The following is a 12226-nucleotide window of genomic DNA, read 5'->3' as shown; positions in this document are numbered from 1 at the left end:
AGAAAGAGGACATGAGGAAAGTATTTGGCCATTTGAACCACCTCTACCATTTAATAAAATCATAGCTAAGTCTCAGCCTCACTTTAATTATTGTCCACTTGAGCCCCCTCTTCCTGAAATAAAGCAGTTTTAATGCCAATCAAAATAGTTAGCTCACAGGGAGAAGATCCTGGCCTACGAATTAAAATTGTGCCACCAGACAACAGCAATACTACCAGATGCTTTTATTAGAACAGCCAGTTAAATGACATTGTGGATTTGATTGCTGAGCTGCTGTGTTTATCTGCAGACATTTCGTCACCTCGCTAGGTGACATTGTCAGTGCAGAAGTTACACCGGCTCGGTGAACGAATCTACAACCTCATCCACAACCCGAGCTACAGATCTTTTCAAACATTCGACCCAGTTAAACATTGAAAATCCAAATATGCTGATCTATTTATAATTGTAGTTTAAATGTTACAGCACCTAGTAACGTGCCTTACCATTTTATCGTTGTCACCCATCGTTAAACTTAGTAACTAACACAAGACTCTCCAGCATGCAGTATAAATAAATCAAGATGTATGGCAAACCATTGAAAACACAGTCACTTTAGTGTCATAGCTCATATTTACTGCAGTGTTGACTTGGCAATGAACTGACATAGTAATTAGGTTACTGCAGTGCAGGCAGACATACAGACAGGATTATATTTCGTAAGAGTTAAGACTGTCAGACTCTGCGAAGGTCTTAGGAAAATAGAAAAATTGTTGAATGGTCAGGGAAAAAATGAAGAATGCTAACCTTGTTAGTGATCCCTGAAAGGGTCATCTGTATTAATGACTCCAATATAATGCTGACAACGGCTGTGATACCTCAAGCGCTTAGAGGAGAAAGGGTGATTTCTGGCTAACTCAAAATCACACGTAAATGGGGTGGAACTGGCCAGAAAATTCATTGGGCTTGTTTTTTGCCAGACACAGTCTGGCCGTAATGCCCAGCATATTTTTGAAGAAGTGTATTTGGATCCCCAATGCGATGCATGCTCAGAGCTTCGATTGTTTTGTAAGAGACCGTGAGGAAAAGCGTCATTCTATCTTTTATCCCGTGAATGTGTTTTTTGCCGCTGTCTGAGAAATGAACTCTGATCGTCTCTGCCTCTACCACCCGTCCCCTTCAGCACTCCCCACACCCAAACTCCCATCATCTCATCTGTCCATTTCAGATCGTACTAATTAGATCCCTGTGAGGTTATTTCAAGATCCCAGTACACACATCTCAAGGTTTCTATCACAGGTCAAGAAAGTATTGATGTATCTCTAATATCCTGTGGTTTGCATGTGGAATGAACTTCCTGTGGAAGTGGCGGATGTGGGTGCAGTTACATTGTTTAAACGCCATTTGGATAAGTACGTGAATAGAAAAGGTTTGGAGGGACATGGGCCAGGAGCAGCCAGGTGGGACTAATTTGGTGAGGGATTATATTCGGCATGGACTGGTTGGACCAAAGTCTCTATTTTCTTGCTGTATGAATCTGTGACTGTACGAGGAGGAGACCTGTACCTTCATAACGCCTAGCACAAATGTTAAACAACCAGTCTCAATAGAGTCATGGCTTTGTACTAGGCCCTCACTACTTTGCTGGATATGGAGACTGACACCCTTACACATCATAGAGGAGAAAGTCAGGACTGCAAATGCTGGAGATCAGAGTTGAGAGTGTCATGCTGGAAAAGCACAGCAGGTCAGGCAGCATCCGAGGAGCAGGAGAATCATCAGGAATGAGGCTTGTGGGTCGGGGGCTGCTGAGAGATAAATGGGAGTGGGAGGAAAGTAGCTGAGAAAGAAGGTGAGGGAGAAGGTGATAGGAGGGTGAAGCAGATAGATCTTTCAGGTGATGGAAAGGCCACACCCCCCCCACCCCAGTCCTCATTTTCCACTCCACCAACTTCCATATACATCACATCATCCTTCGCCACTTCCCTCCCTCACAAATGGACGCCACCACCAGAGACATATTTCCCTACCCGCCCCATCAGCATTCCGGAGAGACCATTCCCTCGACGACTCCCTCGTCAGGTCCATGCCTCCCACTAGCCCACACCCCACTCCTGGCACCTTCCTCTGCCACCACAGGAAGTGCAAAGCCTGCATTCACACCACTCCCCTCGTCTCCATCCAAGGCCCCAAAGGATCCTTCCACGTCTGACAGAAATTTACCTGTACCTCCACCAAAGTCATTTACTATATCCATTGCACCCGATGTGGTCTCCTATCAGGGATACAGAACGCCTACTTGTGGATCCTTTCAGAGAACATCTCTGGGACACTCACACCAACCGACCTCTCTGCCCCATGGCTTCAACTCTCCCTCCCAAGGAAATGCAGGTCCTGGGCCTCCACCATCGCCAAACTTTTACCACCCGACCCTGCAACCTCATGGGATCAATGTAGATTTCAACAGTTTCCTCATTTCTCCTCCCCCCAGTTTATCCCAATCGCAAGCCTCCAACTCGGCACTGCCCTCCTAACCTGTCTATCACCTATCCGCTCCAACCTCCTCTCTTGACCTATCACCTTCTCCCTCATCTTCATCTACCTAATCACTTTCTCAGCTACCTTCCTCCCCAGCCCCACCCCCTTCCATTTATCTCTCAGCTCCCCCACCCTTCCCCGGCCCTCAAGCCTTATTCCTGATGAAGGGCTTTTGCCCGAAACATCGATTCTCCTGTTCCTCGGATGCTGCCTGACCTGCTGTGCTTTTCTAGCACTACACTCTCCACCCTTACACATCATGCCCTTCACAGATTTCAGAACAGGCACACAGGATCCCAGAAGTGTCCAATAATAAAACTATCTTTAACTAGCTAGAGAAAAAAAAATCTTTGTATCTGCTGGATATCTCCCAGACCCTGTCCATCCTTTTACCAATCTGGTGTGATGTTGAACACTCCGACGCCTTTGCCATGGGTTAGCCCTGAATCAGATTTGATTATAACATCACCAGAACTGGTCTACATCTTTTGTAGGACAGAATCTGTCCTATTCACAGCTGAGTCATACAGCATGGAAACAGACCCTTCGGTCCAACCAGTCCCTTCGACCATGTTCCTAAACAAAAATGTTTGGCCCACTTCCCTGCAAATATTTTCTAGTTTTGAACTGCCTCATCCTAGGGGAAAAAAAAACCCTCGTCATTCACTGTACCCCTCATGATTTTACAAACCTCAATAAGGTCACCCCTGAACCTCCTCATCTCCAGTGAAAAAGTCCCAGTCTTTCCAGTCTGCTCTTATTACTCAAACCCTCCATTCCTGGCAACATCCTGGTAAATCTTTTCTGAACCCTCTCCTGTTTAATAATATCTTTCCTATAACAGGGAGACCAGAACTGCACAAAGTACTCTCGAAGAGGCTTCACCATTGTCCTGTACAACCACAACATGACGTCCCAAGTCCTATATTCAAAGGCCTGAGCATTGCAAGTGTGCTGAACACCTGCTTATACGTGACGCAAACTTCAAAGAATTGCATACCTGAACCCCTAGGTGTCTCTGTTGTACCTCACTACCAGGACCCTACCGTTAATTGTATAAGTCTTGTCCTTGTCTAGGTTACCAAAATGCAATACCTGATATTGCACAATATTCCAAAAGCTGTTTGACAAAGCCCACCGTGTCCAGCATGGCCTTTTTCAAATTATGCATACATTCGAGGACGTAGCCATGATCAAAATAAACAACCTGAATGGAAGAGTTGAACCATATATCCATTCCCTGAGAAACCCCTGTTAATTCTTTGAACCACATTTGCTTTCAGATCCATAAATTTCACAAAGAGCATTAGTGAATTGGGAAGGGGAAGACCCAGCCTGTCAGATAACTGAGTAAGACCAAAGGAATGCATGGAAACAGATCTAAATGAACACTATCTGCAGCAGAATGTGCATGGTCCAGTTCGTTGTCCTTACGGAACATCATACTGAAGCCTGAACTAATCATGCTTAGAAATTAATGAGAGACACATGCTCCTCTTTCTGCCTGCCTTTTGAACAAGATAGTAGAACACAGCTTTGAATACGACAAGTCTCGTAATTCATGTAGATCTGGGTTTATGGTTGAAGTGTTTAATTACTAGAGCAGCATTGCTACTACAAAACAGCATGGGTCCTTCTGGAACTATCTAACTGCTGTCACTTCAGAGGATCACTAACCACAGCAACGAAGCATCACTAGAGCGCACGTTAGTCAGAAAAGGCACAATATGAAGTGGAAGGAAATACAAAGGAAACCAATTACTATGAACCTAGACTTCTCCCAGACAGATCCCACAAGAAATGTGGGTGGCACAGTGGTTAGCACTGCTGCCTCACAGCGCCAGAGGCCCGGGTTCAATTCCCGCCTCAGGCGACTGACTGTGTGGAGTTTGCACATTCTCCCCGTGTCTGCGTGGGTTTTCCTCCAGGTGCTCCGGTTTCCTCACCTCTGGTTTCCTCCCACAGTCCAAAAGATGTGCAGGTCAGGTGAATTGGCCATGCTAAATTGCCCGTAGTGTTAGGTAAGGGGTAATGTAGGGGTATGGGTGGATTGCGCTTCGGCGGGTCGGTGTGGACTTGTTGGGCTGAAGGACCTGTTTCCACACTGTAATGTAATCTAATCTAAAAAATAGAAATGCAATTAGAAGTCTCCACAAAGGACATTGCCCAAGCTTTGCAATGCCAGAGATCAGATTTGACAACTGCTAACTGAAACAACTTGCCAAATGTTGTCAACTTGGCTGGACTCCCAGATAGCACTTTGTGTGCAAAACATAGTACCTTAACATGCAGAATGATTAAAACAGCAAAATACTGCAGGTGTTGGAAATCTGAAATACAAACAGAGCTTGCAAATACTCAGCAGGTCAGGCAGTTTCAGTGGAGGGAGAGAGGCAGAGACGGGTGCATTAACCAATTCGCGGTGTTATTACTGTCTAGTTACGAGTACCTGCAGTAAAATGGATTTCATGCAAATAGAAGGAAGCTGGATAAGGTTCTGTTTGAGTGGGAAACACATATGTTTGTCCAATAAGGAATAGACTTCACCTTGTTAGTAATAAAGGTTGTGTTTATCTACATTACATTTATACAGCTTGCTTTTTATTGGAGTAGTATGCAGTGAATTATTTGCTCTGTCGTTGACAACAATAGACAATAGGTGCAGGAGTAGCCATTCTGCCCTTCGAGCCTGCACCACCATTCAATATGATTATGGCTGATCATCCTTAATCAGTATCCTGTTCCTGCCTTTTCTCCATAACCCTTGATTCCACAATCCTTGAGAGCTCTATCCAACTCTTTCTTAAATGAATCCAGAGACTGGGCCTCCACTGCCCTCTGGGGCAGAGCATTCCACACAGCCACCACTCTCTGCACTCCCTCAATAGCCAGAATGTCTTTCCTCAAATTTGGACACCAGAACTGCACACAGTACTCCAGGTGTGGTCTCACCAGGGCCTTGTACAGCTGCAGAAGAACCTCTTTGCTTCTATACTTAATCCCACTTGTTATGAAGGCCAGCATGCTGTTAGCCTTCTCAGATCTCTCTGTACTGCCCCTTTACCTAAATTGATTCCATTTATGTAGTAATCTGCCTTCCTGTCCTTGCCACCAAAGTGGATAACCCATACATTTATCCACATTAAACAATGGGGAAGCTCAAGGCGATACCATGTCAGAAGTAAGATGACACCAGTTTTTTTCCTGCATTTTAAATCAATTTCCTGCCACTAAGTTAAAAATCACACAACACCAGGTTATAGTCCAGCAGATTTAATTGGAAGCACACTAGCTTTCGGAGCATCGCTCCTTCATCAGGTGATAGTCGGTGATGCTCCGAAAGCTAGTGTGCTTCAAATTAAACCTGTTGGACTATAACCTGGTGTTGTGTGATTTTTAACTTTGTACACCCCAGTCCAACACCGACATCTCCAAATCCTGCCCTAAGATTTTGAACTGAGATATTCGCTGAAATTGTAGTTGCTGATCTGGATATGACTTATGTTAATTGTTTGAGGAAATGCAGCTTTCCGCTAACTTCCAAGAGTTAATTGAATGGAGGAGTGCAGAGAGAAAATATGGCCTTTAATGAGAATAAATTCCTTTTTGCTGGGGGCAATTTATATTTTATAACTTCTAATGGATTGTGTTCAGCCATGGTGGCTTTTAAGTTTAGATAATTGAAAATAGGTATGCAAACAGCAAGAAAATGGGTACCTTACAAACAAGACTGAGTGGTTTGCATTTGCTGAAATTACTAGGAGCCAATGCATATCTCAGCCAAGTTAGTTTCAAGGGGTGTGTTAGCCTGTGCATTTTAAAAAAATAATTCTCAGTGTTATGTATTGCTTATGAAACCATCCTTGTAGCCTGAAGTTTTAAGACTGCCTTCTAACCACATGGTTAGAAGCTCAGTATTCTTAAAATGCAGCTCCCTCCTCTCCCTTTTGTGACAAAACTATGGCTTTAAGAGGTGTACATTGTCTGGTTTATTATGAAGAAAGGTTGAGAGAGAGGTAGAGGGCAATCTGTGCAGAGCCAGTAAAATAAGCAGCTTGTGAGGCCTGAAGTTTCTTTTACACATTGGAACAATAGAAGCAGCCTGAATGGGTGGGGTCAGACTCCCACAGAACCAGAATTTCTAGTTTTAGTTTTTCAGTAGCAGTTGCTGGAGTTCAAAGTTTGTGAGAAGATTTGTAGCTCGGGTGCTCGTTGCTGTGGTTCTGTTCGCCGAGCTGGAAGTCTGTTGCAAAAGCTGGAGTCTTGAAGCTTCATGCTGAAGATGTTTTCCGTCTCTCGGTTACAGCTAAAAGCTGGGCGATTCTCTTCTTGCTGTTAGAATTGCATGTGAGACGATCTGTTTTACTGAATTTGCCTTTGCCAAGGGTGTGTTTATAAGATGTTGCTATTATTGGAACAGTTACTGTTCAGTAGTTAAAAGTTTTGTCATTCTTTTAAGTTTTCCGGTAGAGTTGAAGTTATTCCAATTTCTTTTTTTTTGTTGTCTTTTGTCTATAGTATATGAATAAAGTGTGTTTTGCTTAGAGACTGGTAGTTTGGCCAATCAAGTTTCATCCAGAATGCAATGCCTGGCACTTGCCTTTAAAATAAGGAAAAGTTAGAGTTTAGTTTTCTTAATATATTTTGAGGGTGTTTGGTCTCATCCTCAACACTTTCTGCTGTGATTCATTTGGGACGGCTGCCATCTCTTAGCTGGAAGATTGTGAATTCCAAGTGGATATAAGTACCTCAAGCAACATTAGACAGATGTGTAAAGTGCTCCCATATTTCATACATAACAGAGACTAGAAATCCACAGTGAAGACGAAGTGTTGGAACATTTAGTGGATCAAGTAGCATAATCCTTCAACGTCATTGACCTGAAAGGTTAACTCCACCTCTCTCTCCACAGATGCTGCCTGGCTTGCAGAGTGTTCCAACACTTTCTGCTTTCACTTCAAAAATGCTAAATCAGTTGTAAAGTGTTTGGAGGTGACCTGAGGCTTTGATGGATACTTTAAAACTGCATGTTGTTTAGCCTTTTCTCTGTTGCTGAAACAGGCAATGGTACCTGATTCATGTAGACTAAAGCAGTAACAGAGATGACACAATTGACCTTGATGTCCCTGGATTCCTTCTTCTGCTCCAGCCAGGTTTCCTCCTATTGGTCACTCTTCATTGGGATGACAAGAAGTAGGTTAGTGAGGACAAGAGAGATGGGTGAGCAGAATGATGTAAGATGGTGGCAATGATCATACTCAAGATAAAGAAGAGTTTAGTTTAAGGTTGAATTTTGAATGCATAGCAATCAGAATAAGACATCAAAACTATGGAAAAGATTTTATGCTGCAAGATGGTGAAATGTGCAGAGGTAGGCAGCATTGAACAGGTTTAATATATGCTCCTAACGGCCTAACTCAGCCTGAATGAACACCCTCAGATAGGAATGGATTTGAGGACTTGATCTTTGGCTCCTTCTCCCGGTATATGTGCAATATGGTGAGACTGCCATGAAATTTCAGAGAGGGCCAATTCTCCTTCCAACCAGTACACACTGCATCACTTCCAATTTCAGATATATCCTACAGGGAGATGGAGGTGCTGAATCCATCATCAGTTCCTGCAGACTCATACATTTTCCTGGGATTCCCTTTTCCATCATTTTGCCAGTCACTTTTCAGTCTTTCCTACTTCAAAACATGATACACAGAATATTTCCCAACTGGCCCACTTCCATTGCAACGATGTACTCAGAGGAATTTAGTCAGTGTCACCAAAGAATATGGTGAATTAGAAAATTAACCAACTGTGAGACCCTAAATAAAAACAGGAAGTGCTGGAGAAACTCAACAGGCTTAGCAACATGCCTGTGTTTCAAATAAAGGATAATAACAAAATGCTGGGCATCTCAGCTTCTTTGGAGGCAGGAATAGTACTAAAATGTTTTGAGTGGGAGAAGACACAGCTATGTGTCCAGAATGGGCAAGAGTGAGGACTGCAGATGCTGGAACCCAGAGTTTAAATCAGAGTGGTGCTGGAAAAGCACAGCAGGCCAGGCAGCAGCTGAGGAGCAGAAAAATCGACGTTTTGAACAAAAGCCCTTTGTCACGAATGAAGCGCTTTTGCCCGAAACGTCGACTTTCTTGCTCTTGGATGCTGCCTGACCTGTTGTGCTATTCCAGCACCACTCTGATCTAAACTTTACGTGTCCAAAATGCATGTGTTTCATATTGTTGGTCATTCCCAGGGTACCCTCAGAAAAGAGAATTATGGTCCACAATTGAGCATATTGACAATTGGAATATTCCAGTAGTTTAACTGATTAGTTGTTTGCAAAGTGAAGCAAATATCAAAGTCTCTCAAAGTCAATGTATTGTTAATTTAGTACTTTTCATTTGATAGCACCTGCTATCTGTGGCCAGGAAAACAGTTAATGTTTCACTCTTCTCCAAATTATCAGACTCCACCTTGGCGGCACGGTGGCGCAGTGGTTAGCACTGCTGCCTCGCAGCGCCAGAGACCCGGGTTCAATTCCCGACTCAGGCGACTGACTGTGTGGAGTTTGCACGTTCTCCCCGTGTCTGCGTGGGTTTCCTCCGGGTGCTCCGGTTTCCTCCCACAGTCCAAAGATGTGCAGGTTAGGTGAATTGGCCATACTAAATTGCCCGTAGTGTTAGGTAAGGGGTAAATGTAGGGGTATGGGTGGGTTTCGCTTCGCCGGGTCGGTGTGGACTTGTTGGGCCGAAGGGCCTGTTTCCACACTGTAATCTAATCTAATCTAATCTTCTTTTTCAAAAAAAATATTACTACACTATCACCCTTGCTGTAATATAATTTTGGTTTATTTCTGATGTGGCCACATGCCATGGGTAAGTATTATAAAGTCCCTTGCAAAGTGACATTATGTATTTTACACTTTTCTATCCCCACTTCCTGCAGTGTGGTAGTTTCATGGCGCTCCCATTTTGTGCTGACTCATGTTGTATTATGTTAAGTAATTACGTGCAAGTGCTTAACACAATCTATCCAATTCCTTTATTATATTAAGTGAAGTGGTAATTCATTTAAAGTAATGGCTACACTTTGAACAATTATAATTCTGTTTTGAACTGCTGTCAATTTGAAAATTACATAATTGTCCATCTGTGCTGCTGTTACTTTTCAGTGATGTTAGAACTTTGCCTAGAAAGAGATTCTTGCTCCCACTAATTCTGCACTACTTCATTTCAGAATACCATCTGACAAGAGAAATAGTTTTTATTTTACTAGCTGGTGAATTGCTCCAATTTCTTCAGGCCTCTTGAGAATTGATGTGAGATATTTTTATGTGAAAGTTGTGGTGTACTTATTTGATGTACTTATACTTGTGTGCTGTATCTGCGGTATAATTTTAGGAATTCAACAACTGACAGACTCTAAATAAAATTAGGAAGTGCTGGGGAAAATCAGAGGGTTTAGCAACATCTGTGGCCAGGAAAACAGTTAATGTTTCACTCTTCTCCAAATTGTCAGACTCCACCTTGGCAAACATATATCATTTTGAATTTAGTACAAATTACTAGTGTTTTTCCAGTGTTTTCATAGGTTAAGACTGCAGACTGATTGTCTGGGAGGAGGAAGTGCAGGCAATTTTTGTTTCAGGTGCACCAAACTGTAAATACTCTTTTATTTAAATTGCATATAGTTTTACATTAGAGTTTGGAACAGAAATACCAAGATTTATTGATTTGAATTTAAATTCCACCAGCTGCCTTAGAGGAGCCACAAGGGGAGCAGGAAACGAGGCAGTGAGGATGGCAGATAACACAGAATGGTGTAGCTGAATTTTTATTTAGGCTAGATGTTGTATTTTCAGGAAGTTCCATACATCGATTGTAAAATATACATTTTCTTCAATCTATTTCAGTGTTTTGTGACAGATGTTTTTTGAGCCAACTGAGTTTTAGCTCCAATATACTTTTCACATAAATTAGGATTTAAAAAATGGTGTAAGCATGCCTAAAATTGTAACAACTAATTAAGCAAATAACAGTGTTAATGTGACATTAGTTCTTCAACATAGAGTAAAATTACCTCAGTTCTATTTTTGTCAATGTTCTGATTTAGATCAGAATGCAAAGTTTGTTCCTGATAACTCATACTATCATTCTGGTCAAATACAGTTCATTTCAGTTTAAGACTATTGTGAGTGAATGAAACCAGTGAATAGTGATATCCAGTGGTGACCTTTTGTAGTTGATTTACAAGTATCCAAACTTTGCAGTCATAAGAGCAAGACTCTAAGCTTTTCAGTTACTCTTAAATCTTTCTGATAATGTTAAAACTTAATCAGCAACAATACACAGTAATGTGATCAAATTCATATTTTTCTAGATTAGGATTAGGATAAATTTGTCCTGGTTTACAAGTTGCTTTATTTTGAATGGTTCCTCGGAATACTGGCATGCTTTTTCCTTCAGATGTTTTCCTATGATTGTATTTCACTGCAGTAGTTAGATGGTGAAACAATAGAATCATTTATCCTCTAACATTACATTACATTATGCAGAAAATGACCCTTACAATCTAATAATGGCCTGCTGTGCATTATTTAATGTTTGCACGCAAAGTATCACTTTGAATGCAAAATATGTAAGAATGCATAATCACATAAATAGAGATCTTCTCAAATTGGGTCCTGGAATGTATTCAGATTCATCAAGTTATAGGGTTAATTCAACATGTTCGACACTGCTCAGATATAACATTGTTGTGCTCCTCTTACTTATAGCATGATCAACAACCTCATATTATATACAGATCTCCTGGGTTTGAGATCCCTGTGGGATGTACATCATCTGGTAAGGAATTTTTCTTAAACTATTTTCTGCTACAGATATACATTAGTTGAGTTAGTGTCAAATGAGAGGGGACGAAATATAAATTGACCATTGTCATGTTTCACTCTGCTCTAGCTGCCATCGAGTTGTTACATTGCACAGCCCAACTCTGATTAAGAACATTTTTTCAATTAGAGCATTGGGTGCAATTTGATAAAGGAATTTTGCAGGCAGAGAATAGGTTGGTACTGGAGGACGTGTTGTGTAAAATAATGTTTTGGAAGGAATTTATGTTCAAATCATGTTGAATGCCACCATTTGTATTGATATCACTGTCTGTGAGTGTAGATAATGAGTTCTAGACTGTCTGGGGAGCAAATGTATTCAGTACAGCTCCTGACAGTCAAAATAACTGCCTGACTAGTAATGTGGTTGCTTTTGTTGCTTTCATAAACATCTTATTGACCAAGAAGAATGTCTTTTCTGTGCATATCAATGGCAGTGTCTCCTTTACAAATGATCAATAGATAGACCATACACACTTGGTGAGCTACCAAAAACAACCTTTCACTCTAAATGACGTTTGTTGTGGCTGTACAGGACATTGATTAGGCCACTGTTGGAATATTGCATGCAATTCTGGTCTCCTTCCTATCGGAAAGATGTTGTGAAACTTGAAAGGGTTCAGAAAAGATTTACAAGGATTATATTAGATTAGATTACTTACAGTGTGGAAACAGGCCCTTCGGCCCAACAAGTCCACACCGACCCGCCGAAGCGCAACCCACCCATACCCCTACATTTACCCCTTTAACCTAACACTACGGGCAATTTGGCATGGCCAATTCACCTGACCTGCACATCTTTGGACTGTGGGAGGAAACCGGAGC

The 12226-nt window shown here is 41.9% G+C and overlaps 1 protein-coding gene across 8 annotated transcripts in view; it reads left to right on the top strand.

The window, feature by feature from the left end:
* The window catches only part of adam11 (ADAM metallopeptidase domain 11), a 165265-nt gene that overhangs the window by 62700 nt on the left and 90339 nt on the right, over window positions 1-12226 (top strand). For all 8 annotated transcript variants that reach the window (XR_006309220.1, XM_043675211.1, XM_043675210.1 and 5 more), the window contains one exon: window positions 11288-11357. Coding sequence is in view for 7 of the 8 variants with exons in the window: in XM_043675211.1 (XP_043531146.1) it covers window positions 11288-11357 (70 nt within the window). In the remaining variant the exon portion in view is untranslated. The remainder of the gene's footprint in view (window positions 1-11287; window positions 11358-12226) is intronic.

Source organism: Chiloscyllium plagiosum, chromosome 33, assembly GCF_004010195.1.
Source record: "Chiloscyllium plagiosum isolate BGI_BamShark_2017 chromosome 33, ASM401019v2, whole genome shotgun sequence".
In the NCBI taxonomy this organism is placed as follows: domain Eukaryota; kingdom Metazoa; phylum Chordata; class Chondrichthyes; order Orectolobiformes; family Hemiscylliidae; genus Chiloscyllium; species Chiloscyllium plagiosum.
The sequence above is the reverse complement of the archived record's forward strand: the minus strand, read 5'-3'. Positions and strand labels throughout refer to the sequence as shown.